Source organism: Colias eurytheme, chromosome 25 (genome assembly GCF_061535395.1).
Source record: "Colias eurytheme isolate Ceu_HAF_F1 chromosome 25, ilColEury1 Martin Lab GWU primary, whole genome shotgun sequence".
Taxonomy (NCBI): domain Eukaryota; kingdom Metazoa; phylum Arthropoda; class Insecta; order Lepidoptera; family Pieridae; genus Colias; species Colias eurytheme.
In genome coordinates, this window is record NC_143004.1 from 6,551,735 (window position 1) to 6,578,391 (window position 26,657).

The 26,657-nt window shown below is 32.8% G+C and overlaps 2 protein-coding genes across 2 annotated transcripts in view; both read left to right on the plus strand.

Moving 5' to 3' along the window:
• The window catches only part of LOC149897716 (sodium-dependent noradrenaline transporter-like), a 53,268-nt gene extending 38,767 nt beyond the window's left edge, over positions 1-14,501 (plus strand). The window contains exons 11-21 of the mRNA XM_090116003.1: positions 2,436-2,631; positions 3,116-3,249; positions 3,554-3,693; positions 4,690-4,793; positions 4,950-5,074; positions 5,802-5,914; positions 11,364-11,504; positions 12,056-12,155; positions 12,230-12,330; positions 13,860-14,027; positions 14,403-14,501. Coding sequence (XP_089972129.1) covers positions 2,436-2,631; positions 3,116-3,249; positions 3,554-3,693; positions 4,690-4,793; positions 4,950-5,074; positions 5,802-5,914; positions 11,364-11,504; positions 12,056-12,155; positions 12,230-12,330; positions 13,860-14,027; positions 14,403-14,501 — 1,421 coding nt within the window. The remainder of the gene's footprint in view (positions 1-2,435; positions 2,632-3,115; positions 3,250-3,553; positions 3,694-4,689; positions 4,794-4,949; positions 5,075-5,801; positions 5,915-11,363; positions 11,505-12,055; positions 12,156-12,229; positions 12,331-13,859; positions 14,028-14,402) is intronic.
• A 5,985-nt stretch (positions 14,502-20,486) lies between these two features.
• LOC149897717 (uncharacterized) overlaps positions 20,487-26,657 on the plus strand; it is an 87,234-nt gene continuing 81,063 nt past the window's right edge. The window contains exon 1 of the mRNA XM_090116152.1: positions 20,487-20,658. The gene's annotated coding sequence lies outside the window, so the exon portion shown is untranslated. The remainder of the gene's footprint in view (positions 20,659-26,657) is intronic.

The following is a 26,657-nucleotide window of genomic DNA, read 5'->3' on the forward strand; positions in this document are numbered from 1 at the left end:
GATAATTTTTTTGATATTTCTCGATTTATTTTTAAAAATTTATTACCGCCATTTTACTCATTAGGTTAAGTACTTTCGATATCAGTTTAAAGTTTTTTGTTATCTGTAATACTTACGGAAAAATCGCCTGTGCACACTAAACGATTACACCCTGTATAATATTTTAATGTTGTGAGGTTGGTCGTTAATCAAACACTTGATTCTTACATACTTTAGACAGTCCTTCGTTTAATATAACGTGATTATATGTATATTATTATACCCTCATACATTATAAATGAGTTTGAGTTTGAGTTTATATTCATACTCATTACATACTACAGTCTATTTAAGAACATACACAATATTTACTCTATCTATATTAATACAATTTACACCTACTAAATCCATACTAAATGCATGCCATTCACTTCACCCCTCAACTCCGTCCCCATGTCACTGTCACATCTCAGCGTCATATGCAGAGGTTTAAAAACCTCTCAATTTTGGAGTATCGTTTTCGATTTCGAACCAGTTAATGAGATAGATCTTTTTGAGTACCAGAAGAATCATTTTTGGCAGATAAATTTTTTGTTGTTTAATGTGTCTCATTTTCAAACTTTTTTTTAAAGTAAAGGTTATTGATTTATGTAATAATAAATAAATAAATAAATTTTAAATTCAGTACTTTTTTCTGGATTTAGTTGATTCGGTGGAGGATTTCATTCATTGTATTTATCTATATTCAATATTCACCTTAAAATTTCAGTTTTATTCGTAATTTAATTATTAAGAATAAGAATAAGAATAAGAATAATTTATTTCGCCAAAAGCCAACAACAGATATAATGAAAAGAATAAGGAATACAAAAAAAACACAGAAAAAGACAAAAGTGTGGCAGACCTTTAGCAAAAAGGGGACCAACTCAGTATTAAGCTGTGCCTTCAACAGCACAGCACTGATTTTCAGTGGCCCCCAATGTTTGAAGTACAGCTACAGACCGAAGTATAGAGGGATAGAAATTATATTAATAAAATAAACAATATTACACGTTATAAATATTATACATATAAAAAGAAGGTATAGGAATGTACATATACTAGAAAATAATAACGAAAATAAAAAATTAATAAACATACATACAGATAAATAGACACAAAAGAGAGATGCTACATTCTACAGTAGGTTACGGTTGTTTTTTTAAAAATAAAAGCAGCAACTTTATTTTTGAAGTTATTAATGCAACGAAGGTTACGTAAGGGTGGAGGCAAGTTGTTCCAACACTTCGTAGCATTATAACTGAAACTGCCTCTGAAAGCGGTTGTGTGATGTTTGGGCACAATAAGTAGCTTTTGACTCATACCCCTGGTTTCATTGACAAGCGATTTGCGTCCTTTATCCCTACAAAAATGAAGCCTCTGGTAAAGGTACGTTGGACGCTCATTAATAATAATCCCAAAAAGAAACTTAGAAAAATGCACTTGACGTCGGCTTTCCATATTTAAAATTTTAGCTTCATTCAAAAAAGGACTGACGTGATGGCGCGGAGGAATATTCCAGCAAAATCGCGCGCAACTATTTTGTACACGTTGTATAGCCTTTTTAGTACGTACGAGTAATCTGGAACCATACATACAATCAGTGTAATTGAATTTTGATAAAATTAGAGAATCACACAACCGTATACGAAGCTCAGTGCTTAAAAAGGGTCTAATTCGATATAGTAGTTTAAGCCTGTAAAAGCAATTAGAGATAATAGTGTTAAAATGGTTTTCAAATCTGAGGTTTTCATCAAACACAATACCTAAATTTCATTAACAATTTATTTGTGACCTGAAATTAGGTTGGCCTTTACGTTATTGAAATTTTATGGTAAATAAGAAACAGTGTAGGTACAAAAAGTAGTACAGACTTAACAGCGCTTAGGTAGATCAATAAAATGGCCAAAAAACAACATAGGGTGGGCATTGTACTTCCTCATAATATTGTCCGCTCGTTCGGAAATCGGAACTGCCGTGGTTGCACTGTGACAACGCGTGGAACACAGAGCAGTGCTGGGATGCGGCAAGACACAACACGACCAATTCTACCATTATAGAACAGACGTCATAATATTACATACATACTAGCAAACTTTCTCGTTTATAGCATTAGTAGGATAGGATAATAACACGGGATAAATAGATCAATAAAATGGTCAAAAAACAACACAGGGTGGGCATTGTACTTCCTCATATCGTCCGCGCGTTCGGAACTGCCGTGACTGCACTGCGACAACGCGTGGAACACGGACCAGTGCTGGGATGCGGCAAGGCACAACACGACCAGTTCTACCAATAGAACTGACGTCATAATATTACAAACATACTAGCAAACTTTCTCGTTTATAGCATTAGTAGGATAGGATAATAACACGGTAGAAATAGATCAATAAAATGGCCAAAAAACAACACAGGGTGGGCATTGTACTTCCTCATATCGTCCGCTCGTTCGGAACTGCCGTGGCTGCACTGTGACAACGCGTGGAACACAGAGCAGTGCTGGGATGCGGCAAGGCACAACACGACCAATTCTACCAATACTATCAATAGAACGGACGTTATGTACCAAGGACCATTGTCGCATTTCACACCGGCTTCTGAGTTCTTTCAGTGAGTTGTAATTTGGTCTTTATTTTCGTGAAGAATAAAAATATATTTTTAATGGTGTCAATTTTCTCCTTTTTTACGCTTACTTGGTCCGTATTACGACCTCTTATTTCCAGACAGTTTACATTTTATACAATTAAATTCATATTGCACTTATTATAACCATGGCTGGTTATTGCGTTCATAATATGAATTTGCCAGTCAGTTCAATTCACTGTCTGGAAATAAGAGGTCATAATACGAGCCCTATACCTATTAAAACGGACAGAAACACAAATGTACGTTTTAAAAATTATCAAGTTAAAAAGACATAAGTACTACCCATAAATTAAAAAAAAGAGATTAAAACTTGTCCATACCAAATGAACTAATATCTAGAGGTTTTCTTACTCCGTAGACAAATTCAAATGATTATCTAGAAATGTTTATCTGATTTAAAATAGTTATGCATCTGCTTTGTCTTATCCAACAATTATTAAAATTTCAGCCGTGCAGTACTCGAAATGCAGAATTCGGAAGGACTAAACGATTTGGGTTTTCCAAAATGGCAGCTGACGATATGTTTGGGAATTGTTTATATCACACTGTATTTGTCGCTTTTCAAAGGAGTTAAAAGTTCGGGTAAGATTATAAGAAAATATTCTCTTTAGGATTGATCGAATTATGTTAAGGTCAATGCTTACAACATTCCGATTAAATAAATTATAAAAAGCAAACTTATTGAAACTGCTTCACTTATATCTGAATTCTGAAGTAACTAAATTTTCGTTAACTTTAAAATTTTACCTATTTCCGTTAAATTTCGATATCGATCTATATCCAAGGTAGTACTGTCGAAAATAGTATCTTTATTTTCAATTACTAAGGATTTGCCCATTTTATTCAGTTTAATTCAATAATTAAGCAATAGAATTAAAAATTCCAGGTAAAGTGGTATGGATGACAGCAACAATGCCATACGTAGTGCTATCAATTTTATTGGCTAGAGGTTTATTACTACCGGGAGCTGCTCGTGGTATCGCGTACTATTTGCATCCAGAACTCACTAGGCTTAAGGATACGCAAGTGAGTGATTTCATCATCATTTTTATATTTTTCAAGATGGTCGTAATCTTTTTACATAGTTATTGTAATCACTACATAGTTTAAAACAAAGTCGCTTTCTTTGTCCCTATATGTCCCGTTGTATGCTTGAATCTTTAAAACTACGCAATGGTTTTTGATGCGGTTTTTTTTAATAGATAGAGTGATTCAAGAGGAAAGTTTTAGTATATAATTAATTAGGTTTTAGACAAAGCGGGCGAAGCCGCGGGCGTTAAGCTAGTCAATAATATTATTATGACTATCAGTATCACCATTGTTATAATCAAATTTCTCAACTTTAACCTCCTGAACTGTATCGTTATTAGTTGCACATATTGCATTACTTTCCATCAATATTATATAACTATCATCAACTTAAATCATCATTGAAATTATAATGGAAAGTACTCTCAATATCTTCACAATCTCCATCGTCATTGTCGTTACCCAAATGATGATTATCTTCACCATTTTTAATATCATACATTCTTTTGTTCATCCATACTAATATTATAAATGCGAAAGTAACTCTGTCTGTCTTTCTGTCTGTTACTCAATCACGCCTTAACTACTGAACCAGTTTGCATGAAATTTGGTATAGAGATATTTTGATACCCGAGAAAGGACGTATAGACTACTTTTTACCCCGGGACATAGGATAGGTTTTATCATGGAAATCCCACGGGAACGGAAACTATGCGGGTTTTTCTTTGACTGCGCGGGCGAAGCCGCGGGTGGAAACCTAGTTATCAATATTGTTAATCAATTTAACATTGTCATTATATTGCCCATCTTCTATTCATCATAATAATTTTCTTGTCGTTTGACATGATCTATTCTTTGCTACTACCAACATTCAAATAACTATCATCGAACTCTGACTTAAAATCATTATTATAATTACCATCAGAACCATCACAATCATTGTTAAGTTTTCCAGATAAAATATAATTAAATAATGAAAAACATTAATTTCAGGTATGGGTAGATGCTGCGGTACAAATCTTCTATTCAGTGGGCGCCGGGTTTGGAGTGCATCTATCTTATGCGAGTTATAACACCTTTCATAATAACTGCTACAGGTAAATAATAATTTTCATTTATCACCTGTTGTTGCAGTGGTTGCTAATATCCTTATTATTGTACTATAGAATATGGGTTTGACTCCCAATATTAAAAATGTGGGTTTTATTTATTTATTTATTTCATATTTTATTTAAATTCGTGTTAATTTCCAGGGACTGTCTCATAACAACACTGGTCAATTGTTTCACGTCTTTTTTCTCCGGTTTTGTGATCTTCACGTATTTAGGCTTCATGTCTCATAAGCAAGGCGTTCCTATTTCTTCTGTGGCTACTGAAGGTATGAATTATTTTAGTCTAGTTTTAAATCTTGATATTTTATAATTCTATATCTGTCTAACTGTTCTTGGTTTCAGTTCTGAATTCTTTTAGTATGGTTTTTAAATCTTTATATGTTTGCATCTAAGCTTTTTTGGTTCCAGTTCTATTAATATATTGATTTATGTTTATGTCCGTTTTATGCATTAATATATGTCTGTGGTTTTATGGTATTATACAGCAATGGTTATTATTCGAATTAGATATGTATAACTTGTTGTATTCTTTTATTTTTCTTCGACTGTATTCTTCTTTGTACAGATTTGGTTATAAGAAAAATACCTAAACTTTTCCATAATAATCTTCATCCATATTATCACCACCTAAAAGTAACAAATAGTAATAAAATTTTAAAATTCTGTATGAATATATGGAATTTTAAAATCACTGAACTTTTAAATATTATAAACTCTGCAGTGCAATATAAAATCATTTGTTTAGAAGTCATCACTATCACTACATAGTATAAAACAAAGTCGCTTTCTCTGTCCCTATGTCCCTATGTATGCTTAAATCTTTAAAACTACGCAACGGATTTTGATGCGGTTTTTTTAATAGATAGAGTGATTCAAGAGGAAGGTTTTAGTATATAATTTATTATGTTTTAGACAAAGCGGACGAAGCCGCGGGCGGAAAGCTAGTATGACATATAAATAGAAAATTGTTCTCTTACTAATTGTTACTACCAGGTCCTGGTCTAGTGTTCCAAGTGTATCCAGAAGCTGTGGCAACATTACCAGGAGCTAGTTTTTGGTCGATGCTGTTCTTCTTTATGCTCATCATGCTTGGTTTGGATTCTGGGGTGAGATAATTTTAGTGTTTTGAACAAAAAAAATTCTGTCTTTTTTCATATTTTGGGTATTTGTGTGCAAAAAAGGCAGCAGTTAGTAAAATGAAATTGAAGCTCAAGTAATCATAAGATTTGTAATCATCGGCTGATGGCATAAAGGCTTTTTATTATTCTCTGGCTAATAATATAATACATGGGAAGCTGAAAAAATAAATCAACCATGTTGTTATTTCAATTTTTAACCAAACGAAAAAGTCTCACGTGTATTTTATTGTTCAATAAAAATCTTTGATACGCTAACGCTTTACGATAGGGGATATAAGAGTAAATAATATGCAATTTTGTAGTTTTAAATCGTTATTTATCTCTAATCTGTAAGAGCTACCACCTTACAATTAAGGGAAATAATACTTTGATATAAGAATTCTTTATTTTAAAAACGCGATTGGTGAAACTTTTCTCGTGTTAGATAGCCCAGCTATCGAGGAAGGCTATAGGCTATAATTATATCATCACGCTAAGACCAACAGGAGTGGAGTACTGCGGGTAAAACAGTACAGCTATTTTTTTTTTGTGTGGTGTCTGTCAATGTTAGCCAGAAGGGCTTCTACATTTTAACGCGGACGCGGGGGTGAACTGAAGGTTCACCCTGGTAGCGACATGCACAAGGGCGTCCCCCCTTGACGGGGACCACGAACCTCGACTTGAGCTGTCGCTTGAGTGGAGGAGGCAAGAAGGTCCCTAATCGGACGGGCAGCACAGCTAGTTATTACCATATTGGAAGCTATAAATAAAACATACTGTACGTGTTTATACAGGGTGTCCCAAAAAGTAGTGATGAACGGTAGCTGGGAGGTAGAGGACCTAGAGGGCTATCCGAATCACCCCCATGTATGTTATGCGATTTTTCGTATTTTCGGAGTTATGACATTTTTTTCAATTTTTCATCTATCGCTGAGTACGATGAGATTTTTATTTATGGTGACGTGAATTATTGCGCTAGATGCTTGATTTTTTTTGTGTGCTTAGCTGAAAGATAGGCCAATTCAGTATGGTAACATTTACTATCGTTAGATCTTCGAATGGAATAAAAAAAAAGAATTAAATGTCAAGAAAGATAAAATTACCCAGTATGTTCACAACTTCAAGGGCCCATAAAAAAATAAAATCATATAAAAAAAGTTTTCCATTTGGCTTTTAAAAACTTGCTCTATCTATCAGGTAGCTACCCTAAAAATTTCATTTTATTATTCATAAGGCTTCAATCGAAAAATTGAAATCTAAATGTGGTAAGTGCAAAAATTTTATTAACAAACTCAAACTCAAAACTCAAACATTTATTTATTCAATTAGACTTCTTCTAGAAGCACTTTTGAAACGTCATTAGGTACATATTTTTAACATTTACCACCGATTCGGAAAGCAGTATCTACGGAGAAGAATCGGCAAGAAACTCCATAGTTGCTCTTTTTAATCATATCAGTTTTACAATTTTACAAATTACATATGTAACATCATAATAATTATATTAACATAATATGCCAAAGAACTGTCCTGTGGTTTTTACGCGACAACCCTCCATGGGTTTTTATCGTCCATATATTCCTTAATACTGTAATAGGCTCTCTGAACTAGTACATTTTTTATATAAGTTTTAAATTTAGAACAACTAAACTCTTTAATATTATGAGGAATTCTGTTGTAAAAGCGTATACCTTGACCCATAAATGAATTTTTAACTTTAGCTAGCCGGAAAAATGGCATTTCAATTTTATTTCTGTTTCTTGTGTCATAACAATGTCTATCTCCGACTTTTGTGTGTAAGTAAGCGTTATTGTGTACATATAAAATATTATTAAATATATACTGCGACGGTACAGTAAGGATACCAGTATTCTTAAAGAGATCTCTTAGTGAGTCTCGAGCACGCAAATTATATATAGAGCGTATGGCTCTTTTCTGTAATATAAATATAGTTTCTATATCTGCAGCCCTGCCCCATAGCAGAATTCCATAGGACATTATGCTATGAAAGTAGCTAAAGTAAACCAATCTAGCCGTTTCTTCATCGGTGAGATGCCTTATTCTTCTAACTGCATATGCAGCTGAGCTGAGCTTAGCAGCGGTGGTGGTAACATGGGCCCCCCATTGAAGCTTCTCATCTAATGTCAAACCAAGAAAAACAGTCGATTCCACAGGGTATAATACCTCCCCGTTTAAAATAATATTCCTTTTCACCTTTTTTACATTTGGGAGGATAAATTCTACACAATTTGTTTTTTTTGTATTTAATAGTAAATTATTAGTATTAAACCAATTGGATATGCGTAAAAGAGCAGAGTTTACTTCGTCAACATTTGTGTCATGTCTATCCACATTAAAAATTAATGAGGTGTCATCTGCAAACAGTACTATTTCACACATATCCTCCAAATAATAAGGTAGGTCATTAATATACACTAAGAACAAAAACGGTCCTAAGATAGATCCCTGCGGAACACCTATGTTAATCGGCGCACCGCGAGATTTCTCTCCATTAACGACAACGGTTTGTACCCTGTTCTGAAGATATGAAGCTATGAGATCCTGAGCTAAACCTTTGATACCATAAAAATTTAGTTTCCGTAATAGAGTGGAATGTTCTACACAGTCAAAAGCCTTAGAAAGGTCACAGAATATCCCCAAAGCATTCTTTGAATTTTCCCATGCTTTGTATATATGTGACAAAAGAGCTATTCCGGCATCAGTGGTAGAGCGCCCCTTTGTGAAACCATACTGTTTGGCGTGCAGTAAACCATTTGATGCAAAATGACTACTTAATTGGTTTAAAATTAGTTTCTCGAAGACTTTGCTCAAAGTTGGTAATATGGAAATTGGCCTATAGTTATTACTGTCTTCTTGGTCACCACTTTTAAATAAAGGAATAACTTTGCTAAATTTTAGTAAATCAGGGAATATACCACAGTCACAACACTGATTAAATATAAACGCCAGTTGATTGGCAATGTTTTCTATGATATTATTTACTAAATTTACAGACATACCCCAGAGATCACATGTTTTTTTTAAATTTAATGTTTTAAAAGTTTTAACAATTTCATCAGCAGTCACGTGTCGCAATTCAAATAATTTGTTACACTCAGCAACATGATCCCTCAATAAAGACTCTGCAAGCGCTGAAGACGAATTTAAATTCTTAGTTATACTAGCAGGGATATTACTAAAGAAATCTTCAAAAGCAAGCGCAACATCAGCACTTTTGTCAATGACCCTACCAGAATTGACAAGTTTTATGGTACTATCATTCGATTGGCTTTTGCCCAATTCACCATTAATAATTGTCCAAACCGTTTTAACTTTATTGTCAGAGTTGCGTATTTTATCTCTGACATACAAACTCTTGGCAGTGAGACAAACTTTTTTAAATGTTTTTGAATAATTTCTAACATGACTAAGAAATGACAAGTCTTTGTTATATTGTTTCATACCATATAACTCGTAAAGAACGTTCCTGCATCTGTGTATACTAGGAGTTGCCCATTGGCTGAATGGTAAATCCTTGGTATTTTTAAATATTTTTTCATATTCACTATGAATGAACTTAAAAAGATTTGTAAACATTTCACAAGGATTTTTATGAAAGGATTGATCATTCAGGTCAGGCAGTTTATTATCAATATTATTTCTGAATGTATGAATGCCTTTCCTAGTTATAGGCCTAACATTAATTCTTTTAATTGTAGGTATGCAATCCCATTCAAAAACTACTTTCTGGCCACAGTGATCCGAAGTTAGCGTGTTGAGAATATATTTTTCTAAACATTTGCAATCACAGTACTCACAGTATATATTATCAATACAAGTTGCAGAAGTAGGTGTTATTCGTGTGGGTTCATCAAAAACATAACATGATGATCATTAAAACCAAATTAAAACCAATAAATAGGTGTTTAATTACGAGAAATTTTTAAAATAACCCCGCTGTTGCTCAATGCAAGTGCGACATCACCGTAAAAAGTTGTCTTTTAAATGTCTGAATGCCCTTTTACCATTTTTAATGGTTTCTTCTGCTACTATGAATTTCCGGGTTATTTCGTCCAAATTGTGGCATTCTCTCAAGTAGCCGAGGTCTTTTTAGTATCTCCATTGAAACAAATCAATGGTATTTAGGTCGAGGGACCAGGCTTTAAGGCAGGCGTCACCGGCGCAAGCGCAGGCTGCAACGACCAATCTATCTTTCAGGGCATCTTTGCCATTTAGCCTGGCCTCCACGGTCCCCGGACATAAACCTTATTGATTTTTTTCCGTGGGGATACTACAAAGACGAGAGACTGCCACAATTTGGACGAAATAACCCGGAAATTCATAGTAGCAGAAGAAACCATTAAAAATGATAAAAGGGCATTCAGACATTTAAAAGACAACTTTTTACGGTGATGTCGCACTTGCACTGAGCAACAGCGGGGTCATTAAAAAATTTCTGGTAATTAAACACCTTGTTATTGGTTTTAATTTGGTTTTATTAATCATCATGTTAATTCAATTTTTACACTTACCACATTTAGATTTCAATTTTTCGATTGAAGCTTTCTGAATAATAAAATGAAATTTTCAGGGTAGCTACCTGATAGATAGAGCAAGTTTTTAAAAGCCAAACGGAAAACTTTTTTTATGTGATTTTATTTTTTTACGGGCCCTTGAAGTGGTGGACATACTAGGTAATTTTATCTTACTTGGCATTTAATTCTTTTTTTTTATTCCATTCAAAGATCTAACGATAGTAAATTTTACCATACTGAATAGACCTATCTTTCAGCTTAGCACACAAAAAAAAATCAAGCATCTTCCGCAATAATTGACGTCACCATGAGTGAAAATATCATGGTACTCGGGGATAGGTGAAAAATTGAAAAAAACGTCATAACTCCGAAAATACGAAAAATCGCATAACATACATGGGGGTGATTCGGATAGCCCTCTAGGTCCTCTACCTCCCTGCTTCCGTTCATCACTACTTTTTGGGACACCCTGTATATTTATAAAGTTCTTGTATTCTGATTGTTTTAATTAATTAAGATAATGGTACTGACTACTGTGTACTCAATTCCGTATTTTTCTGGTGAATAAATGATTATGATTATGATTAATATTTATTAAATTTAACTACGATTAATATTTATTTTAGTTCATGAAATCGATGTCACATTTAGTTGTTTTATATCCGTATTAACATTCCTTACGAACACATACTCCACTCACCCGCAATTTTTTTTTACTTATTTTGTCAAGGTGTACACATTTATAAACGTTAGAATAAGGGAATTGTAAAATTCTTTAAAATAAATGTCTCTAAACCTAACCTTTATGTATACAGGGTGTAATCGTTAAGATATGAAAAAACTTTAAACTGATATCGAAAGTACTTAGCCTAATGAGTAAAATGGCCGTAATAAATTTTTAGATGGGAGGTCTAGAATGTGTGATCACGGGTCTGCTGGACGCGGCGCGCGCGGGCGGCGGGCGCGCCTGGCTGCGCCGCGAGCACTTCACGCTGCTCGTCGTGTGCGCGTCCTTCTGTGTGGCGTGTGTCAACGTGACCCCGGTCAGTGTACACACACACACACACTACACACTTCATACATAGACGGGTGACTGGAGTGCATGAACAAGGAGCTGCTGGAGTGAACGCACACACACACATCACACTTAACCACACAGCACACACACAGACACATAGATGGGCGGGCTACAAATCACGTACAGTGCGTGATCACGGAGCTGCTGAAGTCAACACACACACATACACAACACACACAACACAATATACACACAGATGGGCGGGCTAGAGTGCGTGATCACGGAGCTGCTGCAGAAAGCGCACACACATAAAGTAACGAGTCTGTTGTAAAGTGTTATTCAAAAAATATTTATAATAAAATATTAGTCTGTGGACCAACACGTAACACGATGTTTTGAAACCCTTCTAAAATTTTGTAATTATTGATCCCAACAGTCACTTTCATGATATTAACGAAATTACATATTTTTACTACCTATTAATAGCACTAGTTTAGCACAAGAATAGTCGCTCGTAAAAAAAAACCCTCAAAGAAGAAAACTTTACAATAAAATGATTCGTATCTTACTTTTCAGGGTGGTATCTATATGTTCCACTTGCTGGATACATATGCGGCGGGAATTTCTCTTCTCTGCTCTGCTTTGTTCGAAGCTCTTGCTGTTTCCTGGTTCTATGGTAAATAAAAGTGTTCTAATTTACTTATATAGTGTTTTCATTCAATATCTCATTATTTAAAATAATAATTCTAGGTCTGAAAAGGTTCTCCGATGACGTGGAAGAAATGCTCGGTTTCCGGCCTGGTATATATTGGAGAATATGCTGGAAGTTTGTGAGCCCCGTGTTTATTATTGTAAGTGTTCCTAGTATGACAATGACAATAAAATCAAATCAAATTTATTAATCACAAACTTTACATTTTTACATTTACATTCTTCTTCTTCTTAGTCGTGCACTCTTGACAGAGTGGTCGTGGTTATGGTGATGGTGCTCTATTCCTGTTAGATGTGGTCACTTCTTTGTTCACTCCCTGTCCAACAATACGTCTCCATTTCTCACGATCGGTAGCATTGCGAGCACATTCTACAAGGCTGGACTGGGTCGTTTTACCGATAAGGTCGGTCCAACGTGTAGGTGAGCGGCCTCGCGATCTTTTGCCTTCAATTTGTCCCTGCACCACAAGTCTCTCCAAGGAATCCTTATTTCTGGTGATGTGGCCAAAGAACTTCAAAATTCACATCTGCACAATCGACGAAAGCCTATTTTCGATGTTAATTTCCTTGAGTATGGAGACGTTGGTTCGGAACGACGTCCACGGTATTTTCAACATCCGTCTCCAACACCACATCTCCAGCGCATCAATTTTTCGGCGATTCTGCATTTTGAGCGACCAGGTTTCCGCACCATATAGAAAGATAGGAAATACTAGACATTTCATTACATTAACTGTACGTTAGACATTTACATTAACTGTACGTTTTTAAGTCAAGGGTTCCATACGCAAATGTTCTCTACTTCTTTTTTTCTTGTACCTTCTTCTGTTTTCATCCGTTTTTGTTTATTCAGCTACTTTTCTGACTTCTCCCTGAGAATTACTGCCAACTTCGCTATCACCAGGATGCGGTGGTTTTCGGTTTGCTGTTACAGCAGCCGCTCGTGTATCATTACTACACGTGCCCGCGTGCTCTTCTATTCAGATACCTTTTTATTTATACTTCTGGTCTTGCATCTTTCGTTTTCATCCTATTTTCCTTTCCTAACCCTTTCTACTATCTTCTTCAATAAAAATTGATTTCTCCCTCATATATTTGCACAATTACTCGATCACAACTCCTTTGTAGATTATTTTTACCTTTCTTCCTCCACTTTTCTGACTTCTTCCCTAAGAATTACTTCTAACTTCCCTATCACCAGGGTGTAGTGGTGTTCGGTCTGCTATACCAGCAGCCGCTTCAATACCAGCACTACACATAACTTACGTGTTCCTCTATGCAGATGATACTGCTTTAGTTTTCAACGACTTCTTGTCTTGCACCTTATTTTGTTTTCATTCTATTTTCCTTTTGCGACCTTAGGTCTTCTTTCCTTAAAAATCGTTCTACCTCCATATATTTTCACATTCTGTTAAGTCACAACTCCTTTTTTATTCCTTTTTGCCGTATCCAATCCGTTTATTCTTCATTTTCTTCCATATATCTTCACTGATATACAGGGTGTAATCGTTAAGTGTGGCACAGGCGATTATTCCGTAACTATTGCAGATATCAAAAAACTTTAAATTGATTGAATAATTGCCTGTGCACACTTAACGATTACACCCTGTATAAGTGTAGATATATCTTCTCCCTGCATGTCTCTTCACACTCTGTTCTCACACCACAGGGTGTGGTGGTATTCGGTCTGCTATACCAGCAGCCGCTTCAATACCAGCACTACAAGTACCCCGCGTGGGCCGAAGTACTGGGCTGGGGACTCGCCTGCTCTTCTATATTGATGATACCATTGGTCGCCATATTTAAACTAGCCACTACGCCGGGAACTTGTCGGCAGGTTAGTTATTATTGTGATAATGATATTTTGTGTATGATGTATGTGTAAAGATTTTAGGTACATTTGCGTGGAACATAAATTGTGATTTATAAAATTTATTTTCACTTGAAATTTTCGTGTTGATATTATTAGAGGAAATTCAATTTAGTGTTGCTTTATTTTTCTTTAATTATGTTAGCTATACGAAGATACAATTTATTGAACAGAATGAAAAAATAATTTAAGTGACAACGGTACATAAGAATCGTTATTCGTTACCATCAACGACGTCATGTTACCGTATAATTCTCTTGCTTCACAGTCAAAAAATATATGCATGGAACTGGACCTGATATATTTAATATTAAATAACACAATTTTTATATAAATCCTCAGCGTATAGCCTGCTGCATATCACCAGAATCTGAACACGAAGCCATCAGAAGTGGAGCTCCAGTATCTCGGTTCACTTGGAAACATTGGCTTTATGTTTAAAGTCTTATAAGGCCTATACTTAATATTTTAAATATGTGACAGACAGCTTTTTTACGTATTTTGCGTACTTAACAATACAATACAGCCATGAGAATCAGGTAGAATTTATGGTGTGACAGAAATGGAGATAATGGTCGCATTATGTATGTAGTAGTTATTTTCGCTTTTGGGGTATATAATATATTTATTATCATCGATGGGTGATGAATGTGATTGATGGTGACCTGGTAGATCATTTTGTGTTTTATTTTAATTGAGCTTTAATATTTTACGTATTATATTGGAAAACCAAAGCGTTGACCTATCGCACGACAATTTATTTTATATGTATAAAATAGAACTTTATAAAAATTATAATATAATAGTATTCGTCGTATTAATTTATAGTTATTTATAAGGTGGGTTGATAAGTGGCGGGCCTATAGATTTAACTGACTAAGTCAAAGTGAGTACTCATAAAGATTATTTTTCAGTATTCAACATCAACATCATTATAAATTGACACAGCCTAGGTATACCTTTTTCGTCAATGCATTATTTATTGGCGCGGATTTTAACTTGTAAGTTTGTGTGTTAAGAAAAAAACTGTTGTGTGTTTATGTAACACAGAATCTCAATATATTTATAATATTTGTAGAAAGTTATAGAATCTTTGTAGAGTAATTAGGCTTAACATTATGTATGTATGTATGTATATTTATATAAACGCTTATGTAGATAAAGCAACGTTCATACCTCTGAAAAACGCATTAGCATTCCTATAGGAAGTATTTTTTGTACGGATAGTATTCGTGGAGCTGTTTGTATCAGTATTAGTACGTTAGTTATAAGTATTTTAACGACAATCAGTATTAGTAGCTGGTAAGTAGTTTATATTTTAAGAATTAATATTATAGACTGCAATGTTAAGTAAAAACAATAACATTTTCATATATTTAGGTGATAAGGATGTTTACAACTTCGAAGAAAAATCACACAAGTAAAAGATCTTGAAAATCAGCTCCTGTACTTCGAACAGATTTTTTATTTTTGAAGAGTTCTTTCTCTTCCAAAATAAAATATATTGTATTATTACTATTATTATGTTCATATGAATAGTATGGTAAGAGGTACCTAAAGAATTGTTATTATTTTTTCCAAAAATCAAAAGTGTATAATATATATACATTCTTTTTGTACTTTCTGTTTGACTGACCGGTTGGCTTGGTTGGTAGTGGCCCTGCCTTCCAAGTCAGAGGTCGTGGGTTCGATTCCCACCCGGGGTAAATATTTGTGTGATGAACATAGATGTTTGCTCTGTGTCTGGGTGTTAATTATCTATATAAGTATTTATTTAAAATTATATATATGTATGTTTATCAGCCATCTGGTTTCCATAACACAAGCGAAAAGCTTAGTATGGGATCAGATCGTGCCGTGTGTGAAAATTGTCCTGAAATATTTATTTTATTTATTTATTCTAGAAATTTCGTGTTGTATTTAACCATTGCAGTCTATAAATATTAGATAATAATATTATAAGATATTGCTTAATATTTACTGTGTACCGCTCATGTACCGCTAGTAGTTGTTCAAATTATATGACTGGCAGGTCTGTGACAGTAAACAATAATTTTGTATAGTCTGTATTTATTGTCTGTACCCGTTGTTTAACAGATCTATATCTCTATATCTCAGATATATATCTATGAAGAATATAAGTTTTGCTATAAGCTGTGTTGAATTTTTAGCGCCAAATTATAAGTTTTTATAGGGGAGTTATAGGGTATTAGATGCTCAGTATAGAATTGTTATGGAATGTAGTATCTTCTTATGAAGGTAGTAGACAAAAGGCTCTTTTGTAGGCTTTAAATTGTTTTTATTTTTATTTAATTATTTATTACATTTTGTTACCTAAATAATATATCGTCTAATGTACCAACTTAGAAATTAGAATGAATTAATATAGTATGGTTGAAAATGTACGTTACATATTTTAAAATACTTTTCTATTTACATTTAGTTAAATCAATTTGTTTTGTTGTATTTGACTATTTTGCTTTATCTATAAGCTTATATAAATGTTGAATGTTATACGCTTAAAATATTTTAATTGCCGGAAATGTATGGATGCGCTTTATTACGATAAATAATATAAATAACTGTATATTAGAATGTTTATAAAAATATACGCTCCCGGCGAGTAAAAATGTACCATGTTGTTAATGTACTCATTGTAAATACCATGTTAAATCATTATAAATGTTAAAAATAATTGGATGTGTATGTAGGTGTTTAAAGTTTAGATCGATGTGAACTGTGTTCAGTTGTTTATAAATAAATGTATTAGACAGTATTTTTGTGTTTTATTTCTGACTAGTGGTCCGCCCCGGCTTCACCCGTGGTACCTACATATTTCGCAATAAAAGGTAGCCTATGTCCTTTCTCGGGTATCAAAATATCTCCATACCAAATTTCATGCAAATTGGTTCAGTAGTTTAGGCTTGATTGAGCAACATACAGACAGACAGAGTTACTTTCACATTAATTATAATATTAGTATGGATTAATACAATATTCGAATAATCTTCATGAATTCTTTAAAGTTTAGAAATTTTAACAAAGCGCCATCTAGAGACGTTGCTAGTAAACGAGTCTATATGTATGTGATATATATAGTCACAGAATACAATATAATAGTAGCTAAACGCTAGTATAGTATTATTATTAGTGCATACACATATCAATAGGTGGCGCTTTTATTAGAAAGGTAAAAAGGCTGGTGATAAAGTAAATACATAATATTATTTTTGATCGCTCTTCAACATCATATCTCTTAATCTCTTTTGTAGGGAAAGTATGTGATTTGGTTTAAAATAAGTAAAAGGAAACAAAAACTTAATAAATCTACTACAACTGGGTATAGTATTATCTGTGATACAACTTTTGCCCATAAGAGCGTATACGCACTATGCCGTAGGGTAGCCGCATTGCGGGTAGCCGTCCGGCTGACCGCAAGCACAATTATGTACGTAATATTCATTTCTATGCGCACTGTGCGGTCTGCGGTAGCCGCAATGCGGCTACCCGCATAGTGCGTATACGCTCTAAGACGGTAGAGATGTTACGTAGATTTGGAATTAAGCTTGAAGTACCTAACTATAGACTATAGAAGAAAGAGATATAGAAAAATAAAAAACATAATAATATATCATCTAAGCAAAAAAAAAAACACAAAAAACGTTCATACAAAACAGATGCACAATATACAAAGTTGAGACAGAAAGAGTCATGCTCATTTTCTGTGTTTGATACCGACTGTTGCTTATCATTAGCCATGTCAACTAGTTTTTCTTATTTTCTTACTAAAGTATAATAATAAAGAGCTTATCACCATAAGAACGGAAAGAAAACCAGAGAAAGTTAGTTACAAATAACATTATAATCATTTACCGCAGCCCGCGGTTTAGTGCGATACATTGATGTGAAACTGACGTCTAGAAAGTTCCATAAAATATTATAATAATATGTAATATATTAAATTGAGCGACATCTTATAGTAGTGTATTACAATTTACAGCCAAAAGCGTAAAGCGTCGCATATCAAAATCATCACATAGTTTTTTCAGCATTTCAGCTGGTAGTATGTATGTGTAGGGTCTTATAACAAATTGATCCTTTATTTTACTGGCTCGACTTCTCGTTAGCCTATATAAAAGTTACTACGTAACCTAGGCTCATAAAAAAAATGTGGGGGTATAAGGCCTGGCTGTTAACCCCTGCTGCCGAAGGTGAACGCAGGCCACCGTTGGGTTTTAGTGGGTATGGCTTCTCGCGAGTCCCACATACCCCCTCACGCAGAAAAACTGCAGAGGGGGATGCGTAAATGCATTTCCCAACGTTAAAAAAAAAGGCTCATAAAAATGTGCTCCGATTTGGACAAGTTCAATCTTATCTGACCGCCTCTAGTTTCAAATTTTCTGCTTCATGTATTACGTAAATACTGATATCAGGATTGGTCTCTATTTGCTAAAAGCTAAATATAAATACAAATATGTTAGGTTCGTATTAAATGATTTATAAACGAGTTATTGATAGGTTATAATGTAATTATAACTTTTATCAGTAGATAGAGTCCAGACTCTACATAGGTAGTACTATTTATTACATACTAATAAAACTACCAAAATCAACTTCCACGAACTTTAGCTTCGAGAACTTAGGTACATATTAAATATTTATGAATGAAATTTGCATTTCCAAATGAATTATTTTTGATTTAATTCAAAGCAATTTCTTTATTTATATTTATTTAACACTTTATTATACATATTTTTATAAAATGGACAAGTAAATAACAATTTCATACAGCTTTAATATGTAAAATGGGGCGGCCTTATCACTTCAGAGTGATCTCTTCCAGGCGACCCCTTCTTTATTCGTTAAATTGTTCAAAATGCTTGACTTCGACCTATCTAGAAATAAATGTATTATGTATTACATACTGAGTATACGAAAATTTAAGCTAAATTTTTTTGTGGAAAAATTCAATATTTATCCAAATACATTACAACAGTCTCGAATATACAACTGAAACCACGATGCTCTTTCATATATTTAGATAAGCCCCTAAAAGGACAATAACAATAAAAATCAACGTATTTGGTAGTCCGCTATCTGATACACCTTATCCAACGAAACGTCTGATTTAATTTAAATTAATTACAACCAAATATGTTCTAATATTACTTAACTAACTGGCGTTGTATAACTTGTGACGTAAGCGGATGGTATCGGATAAAGAGTTCAAATTAAAAAGAAATTTATTATTTGCAATTAAAATGCTTCGTCAATTCAGCTATTTATGTATTCTGCGATTCATTTGAATATTAGTTAACTGTCATACAGTTGTGTATTTATAGCTAGCTCTTGCACGCGAGTTTATGCGTTAATTTCTTCCTTATAACACTTTTCATTGCAAATAAGTAATAACTGAGTATGAATATTTCCTAAGTACCTACTCTATAATATTTTAAAAGGACATAGTGTTTTTTTTAATAACCAAATATTTAAAAACAGTTAGCTGGTTCTTTAATACAATATAGAGATGCGAGTATCTCTACTCTTTTCAGCCAATCAATACTCTTGGGTTATTATACTTTATTATACTTTAATTTTTATTTTTTATTTTTATTTTATTTATTTTATTTATTATACTATCGTGCGTGTTGGAATACAACTTTATTTTAATAACTGTTTAATATTTATGTTCTTATATTATTATATTTTATCAGTATGTATATCAAACGTAATTTACATTCCACTCTCCTTAATTATAATATGCCCAATTGTGATTAAAATGATATACCCACTCTATCTCTCATAATATTTATTCAATTGTAAATAACATAATATTGAAGATGAATTATTACAATAAAATCTTTCATTCTGTTAGTTATACCTAAGTCAATTGGTATAATATATAATGCTCCTGATAAACATACGAAACAGTACTCTACTTTTTAGCCGGTTATTGCTCGGTCAACGCCAAGGATGTAGTTAGTTCAAGTAATAAATTGATATTACTTTTCGTACAAATACAAATTGTAGAGATATTTAATAAACAAATAATTTAGCCATGGCTCTACATTGATTTAGTATTATATTTTATGCTTTATGATAAACATTCTTAGACAAAGATATACATAGGTACACGCTGGCTTTGCTAAGAATAGGTTTAGGTGTTTTACTTTGAATGTAATTGTATTGTTAGGGATAATATTATCATAAGTTTCTAGATCATAAAACAGTCAGTTCAACAAACCTTTTTATAAAGCTGTTTTTATTATTATACAACCGAGGAATTCGCAATAACACAAGTGTTTTTTTCTTACATAATTTTCGTAAACCAAGTCATTCCTATGACAAAAGGCGAAGTTGAAACCGGACCATCCGTTGGGTGCGCGAGCGCAACCCACCGTGCAAGTTTCTGACACTCAAGAAATTCAAGCCAGACCTCAGTTATGCGCTAGACGTCGAGGGGTGTGGACGTCGCGTCCAGTGTGTCGAATAAAACGCAGACGTGTGTTCCTAAATTGTGATTAAACAATTGACGTGATAAAAAGTTTATTTTGTCAATGTGATAATGGATGTTTAGGTGTGGATTTATTTTTCATTGGTAAGTGTCGACTCGAGCGAGGCGTGAAGCCCTATTTATATAGAGGCTTCGAATAGTACTTTTTGAAAGGTTTCACTTTGACTTTTGCTATCCGTATTTTGTTAGTGTGTGATTGTGTAATTATAAGGTTATTTACAGTGTTTTTTGTGTGAATTTCGTAGGAACAGTTATTAGGGCGAGCCGAATCTCTTCGACCTTGTAGTTTCGATGGTATGCCTTGCGGCTGTGGAAATGTGAACGTAGAGCGGGCCAACATTAACCTAGGCATTCTTACCAACAATTTGCGACAACGGACTTATGTATTCTTATGTAAAGATATTTCTTTAGTTTTGTTCAACCAATTTGAGCTTTTGCTCTACCAAATTTGGGTTGGACCATAAAATACAGAGAAATCTATCGAAATTACACAAGAAAGTCTGTTTTTTTAGATTATTATTTGCAAATGTGATTACATGACTACATACATGCTTAAATAAATGTGTAATACATACAAATCTGAAGTAAAACATAGAAATAATCTTCTTATAAACTCACTTAATGCGAGGTAGAGTCACCTTTATTAGCAATGGTATTTGTATGACATAATTTTTATAAGGTCTGAGGTCTCAAAGGAAATAGATATATAGAGTAACTAGCGGTCCACCCCGGCTTCGCCCGTGGTACATATGAAAAATAGATGTTGGCCGATTCTCAGACTTATCCGATATGCACAGAAAATTTCATGAGAATCGGTCCACCCGTTTCGGAGGAGTATGCAGACTAACATTGTGACACGAGAATTTTATATATAAGATAATATTTATTATTATATAATCCTAGCTGCTGTGGCTAGCTGTTATGGTACCATAAATATTTTATTTAATCTTTCCGTTAAATAAATTAGCAAAGATAAAAAAAGCTTCTTTAATTCCTAAAATCAGTAGGTATCTAATTCTAGGAATTTCAAGCGTTTTTCTGATCTCTAGGTAGAGATGTTTTATGATAGAGACGAAAATATTAATATTTTTGTGTATAGGTATTGTATAAAATATAGAGAAAAAATATTAATATAACCAAATTATACCTGGATAAAAGTAAAAAGAGAGAGTTTTCAATTTCGAAATGGTAATTTTGAGTTTATTCTACTTCGCCTGTTTCTTTGAATTAAGTTTAAGATAACATTATTTACTGAACTCGATTTAGCTTAATTAGCCTAGAATATTACTGAAGTAAGAATAATTTATTCCATCAAAATAACATTTTTATTAGAGCTCTATCATAAACTCTCTACCATACGACATCGGGTTCATCTTATACTGGTTTTTAAAAAACCGCTTTTTTTCATTGGAATCGAAACGGCAGGAGTAATTATAGAGACTCTGGACTCTGGACAGTGAAGGTCGTATATTCGATTCCTACCTGAGAAAATTAACGAATAACTCCTTTTTGTTTAGGTCTTAGACTCTTAGGTCATAGTATCATTAATATTATGCAGTAAAAAATACATAGGTAAGAATACCTAATTTTGTAGTTAAAATGTTGCATGTTAAAAAAGATGCTGCTTTGGTGGGAATGCTCTAGTTTAAGTATTAATAAAATTTAATTATTATGTTATTTGCCAATTTGTGTTTTGTGCAATAAATTATTATTGTATTATACTACAAAAACTCTCTTATTTTAATTTATTTAACATTTCTCTACATTTGGCACTTTTAATATAAAGTTGGCCGAAAAATGGACTTGTGTAAGGTTCTTCTCATAAAACACGCAAAATTAAAATCCTGTTACTTTAGTTTTTAAAAGCCATAAGTAGTGATATATTTAATAAAATACAAAATAAAATACTTCGCTTTTTATGTACGTTAGTATGTAAAAAAGTAATAAAAGGCAGTCCCGTATAAAATGTATACAATTAGAGATAGTTAATTCTACTATAATTTACATTATATACGGGCTTCAGTCTAGTTAGACCTACATAATGTAGCCGTACATATAAATATATATAAATAACTGTAAACCACTTTTTCAAAATACTTTTATTTTTGTAGCACATTCGTAATATATTTATAATGTTATAATTTATGTCGAAGAGAAAAAAAGGAAGATCTTCAATTAAAAGTAAAAAAGAAATGCCACTGTTTAAATAAATTGTAGATAGTTCTGTTTTTTCCCTTTGTAATATATATTTCCCGCTCTTCTAACGAAATTTTGCTCAATATTTTTTTTAAACAAATTTAAACATAAATTAATTATCTGTTACATTCACACCAAAGTATATTTTTCCGACAATATAAATACAGAATTCGCTTTTTGTGAACTTAGGAAACAATCGATCTTTTGTTTTAAAACAATTATATCACTGTACTTAGTTAAGCATGTCTATTCGAGTTTTTTTACAGAACTAAACATTTTATGTAATGTAACTCAATGTACAACTTTTTATATAAATCTTGATAACCAGATTTTTCACCTTTTATTGACGTATATTGTACTTAAGCAAGATAAGCTCAGAAATTGTATTCAATAATGACAACCATCTAGTAAAACCCGCACAGTTCCCGTTCCCGTGGGATTTTCGGGATAAAACCTATCCTATGTGTTAATCCAAGTTATACCCTCTATGTGTGAGCCTAATATCATTGTAATCGGTTTAGTTAGTATTTGCGTGAAAGAGTAACAAACATCCATACGTACATATAGAATACTCACAAACTTTCGCATTTTCAAGTAGGATAAAATTGATACAATTTATTTTAAACTGAATAAATAATCGATTCACGATGATATAATGTACAATTACATAAAAACGTAATCGTTAGCAAAACTACAATGCAAATAAATAACTTTCAAATAATCGTTCAGAAATAACGATCTAGGTATATAATCAAAAGAGTAAATCCCGGACTAAAATACGATAATATAATTATGTGTTATATGTGCAATTTCAATAAAAATAAAACTACATATTTTATGGAAATTCTGCTTGCTGAGATACAAAATTAAGTACCTACGATATGAAAAACTCTACTATATTTTAGTTTGATAGTTTTACCAATTTTATACTCTTAGTTCGAAATTGAAGAAAAATAATAAATTAATGCCAAATCCGAAAATAGGTGTTTGTTTCATTACCTACCTGCTTCAAGTGATTCGAATTATTATTTAAAACATACAATGTACATAATATTATTATAATTGAGTATAATGGCTAGCTTTACCTACATGACACTTGATTATTTAACCCTAAAAAACCTGACGGAACAATTAAACTTTTTTTTCATCCTAAAACAAAAAGTATTCACATATTTTCGCATAACGTTTAACACCACAATACTGGATCCTCGTAAGAAACTAGAATCACCAAATAAACCCGAGTTAAAGGAAATGAAACACGTCTCAGACATGCAATGTTATGTCACGATTTTGTTGCTTCACTGGTTTAGAATCATTATGGCGTGGGAAATTAATTGATTAATAATTACACTTTTTTATTTATGCCATTTGATGGAAGCACTAATGAAGCACATTTTTTAGTTTGTTGAATGGAATGTGTAACTAAATAGGTGATCTCTCTACTTCAATGGGTTTTACTTTGTTACTGATAAATCCTTATGTCACAGTGCAAAGAGTGCAATTTTAAATGCAATTATCAAAGTTTAAAGTATGGTTTCTAATTTAATAAAAATAAAAATTAAAACGCAGTAGAATAATTGTATTTTCAGGATATTTTTATGTGTTATCATATTTTCTTTAAAAAATATGATAACACATAAAAAAAAATTACCTATAAAGGTTTATTATTTCGTTAACAATCTTATCTTTAAATGTTTGAACATTTCAAAAAAAAAGAAGCTTAAACGTATAGGATATACCTTCGGCACAGCATTGCGGAAAACAACCAGTCTATACTCGAACTCCAACAAGACAAACATAACTTTACCTCTATTTCCATTGTGCATTTGCGATATCAATAAACTATTTATATAATAGCATGTACCTTCTAGACGCAATAAATAGACCTGTCCTGAACATTGTTAGGCATTCGGCGGTTTCATAACTTTATTGTAGTCTCTCGAACTGGTATAGCTGGCTTGTACAATTTGGCAGGTTTAGAATGACGCATGTTTAGAATGCGATTGCATTTAAGGGTTAATTCTTGAAGTATAGAATACTAGCTTTCCACCCGCGCCCGCGCAGAAGAAAGAAAAACCCGCATAGTTCCCGTTCCCGTGGGATTTCCGGGATAAAACCTATCCTATGTCCTTTCTCGGGTATCAAAATATCTCTATACCAAATTTCATGCAAATTGGTTCAGTAGTTAAGGCGTGATTGAGTAACAGACAGACAGACAGAGTTACTTTCGCATTTATAATATTAGTATGGATAGGGAGATGTGGGCTTATATTTGAGTTGTAATTTGGGTATTTAAGGTGATGTTTAATTGTAATTTTGTAGTGCTTTTGTAATTTTGTTTTGCTCTATAATTTATAGATTTATGAGGGACAGAAATGAGAAGAGTCAAAGTATGTTCATCATATTTTATTTTACATAAAAAATAAACATGACAAAAAAAGTGTTTTACCACATGACATAGCATAAATACAATGTAAATTGGTACAGTTTATTTTATAATAAGTAATAACAGAGTTAAAAAAACAACATTAAATTAGTTTTTCACAACAGACATACCTAGCCAAACTTTAACATAGTATGTATAATTCCCAAAAAATGCTCCTTAAAGTGTTTTAAAATAAAACAAATAGAGGGCGTACAAATCGTATATTCACAATAACAAGAATGTGATATTATTACGTTTTTACAAAAACATTTCACTACTTCTAGCTAAGATCGTCTTTGAGATATCAGGCGATATATCCAAGACCGAAGAGGTATAGTTTTCTCCATAGGTGTCTCATCAAGTGAGACCAGTAGCGAACTTGCGTGATTGAACAACGTTTGATGTTCATTGATTGGTTTACGAAATACGGTTATTATTTACAAACACGCAGCATCTGTTTTGATTGTTATACAGGGTGTGTATGAACAATTAGTATAAATAATATTTCTAGACGATTTAGGAACGCTATCTTTTCGTTAAGTACAACGATCGTGAAAAGTATATATAAGTAATAACCAATATACTTAAAGAATATTTCTTAGATAAGTATGTAATAACCAATAATAATTATTCTTAAAGAATAATTTTCTTACTAGCTGTGCCCCGCGGTTTTACCCGCATCCATAAAAAATAATAGTGAAACACAAAAGCAATAAGATTTCATACACTTGATTAAGTAAGATATTTCGTGCTTTCAGCTTGTTGACAGATGAAATTAAAACGGTTTCTTGGTAGTTATCACTTAATAAATTTCCGGTTTTATATTACGTCTCCTCAAATGTGCTAATGCAATGTGTCAAGAGATTATGGCGGCCGGAGTATACAGGTGTCCTGAAAAAGAGTTATTTATTATTATTTAACAAATTAAACCGCCATCAAATTTTCACAGGATAATTTAAATGGGACAAACCGAGTGCTTTCAAATCAAAAAAGAATCATCAAAATCGGTACACCCAGTGGAAAGTTCTGAGGTAGCAAACCCAAAAAGACGGTTGAAAATTTTCGGAAAAATATGTATATTGAATTCAAAAGTTATACTTATTTAGTATCAAACTGAACCGGTACCGTTTCTCAATTTTAAGTTCTTTTTAACGACACTCCAATAATTAATTTACCTATAAGTTAAAGTGAATAAAATAAATTTATCATTTTATCAACAAACTATGCATAAGATCTAATAATAAGATTTTTGTCTGTTTATTATTATGTTATAATTTATAACTACATTATTGCAAATAAATATAATTTGAATTTGAATTTGAATGAATAACTTTATACAATATGTTAACAAAAAACGTCTATTTTATTCCTTCGTATGAAGAATAATGAAAATGTTATTGCAGCAGCCATTTATACTGCAAAAGCTAAGAAATATAAACTCTTTGTATGCAAGTTCACATAA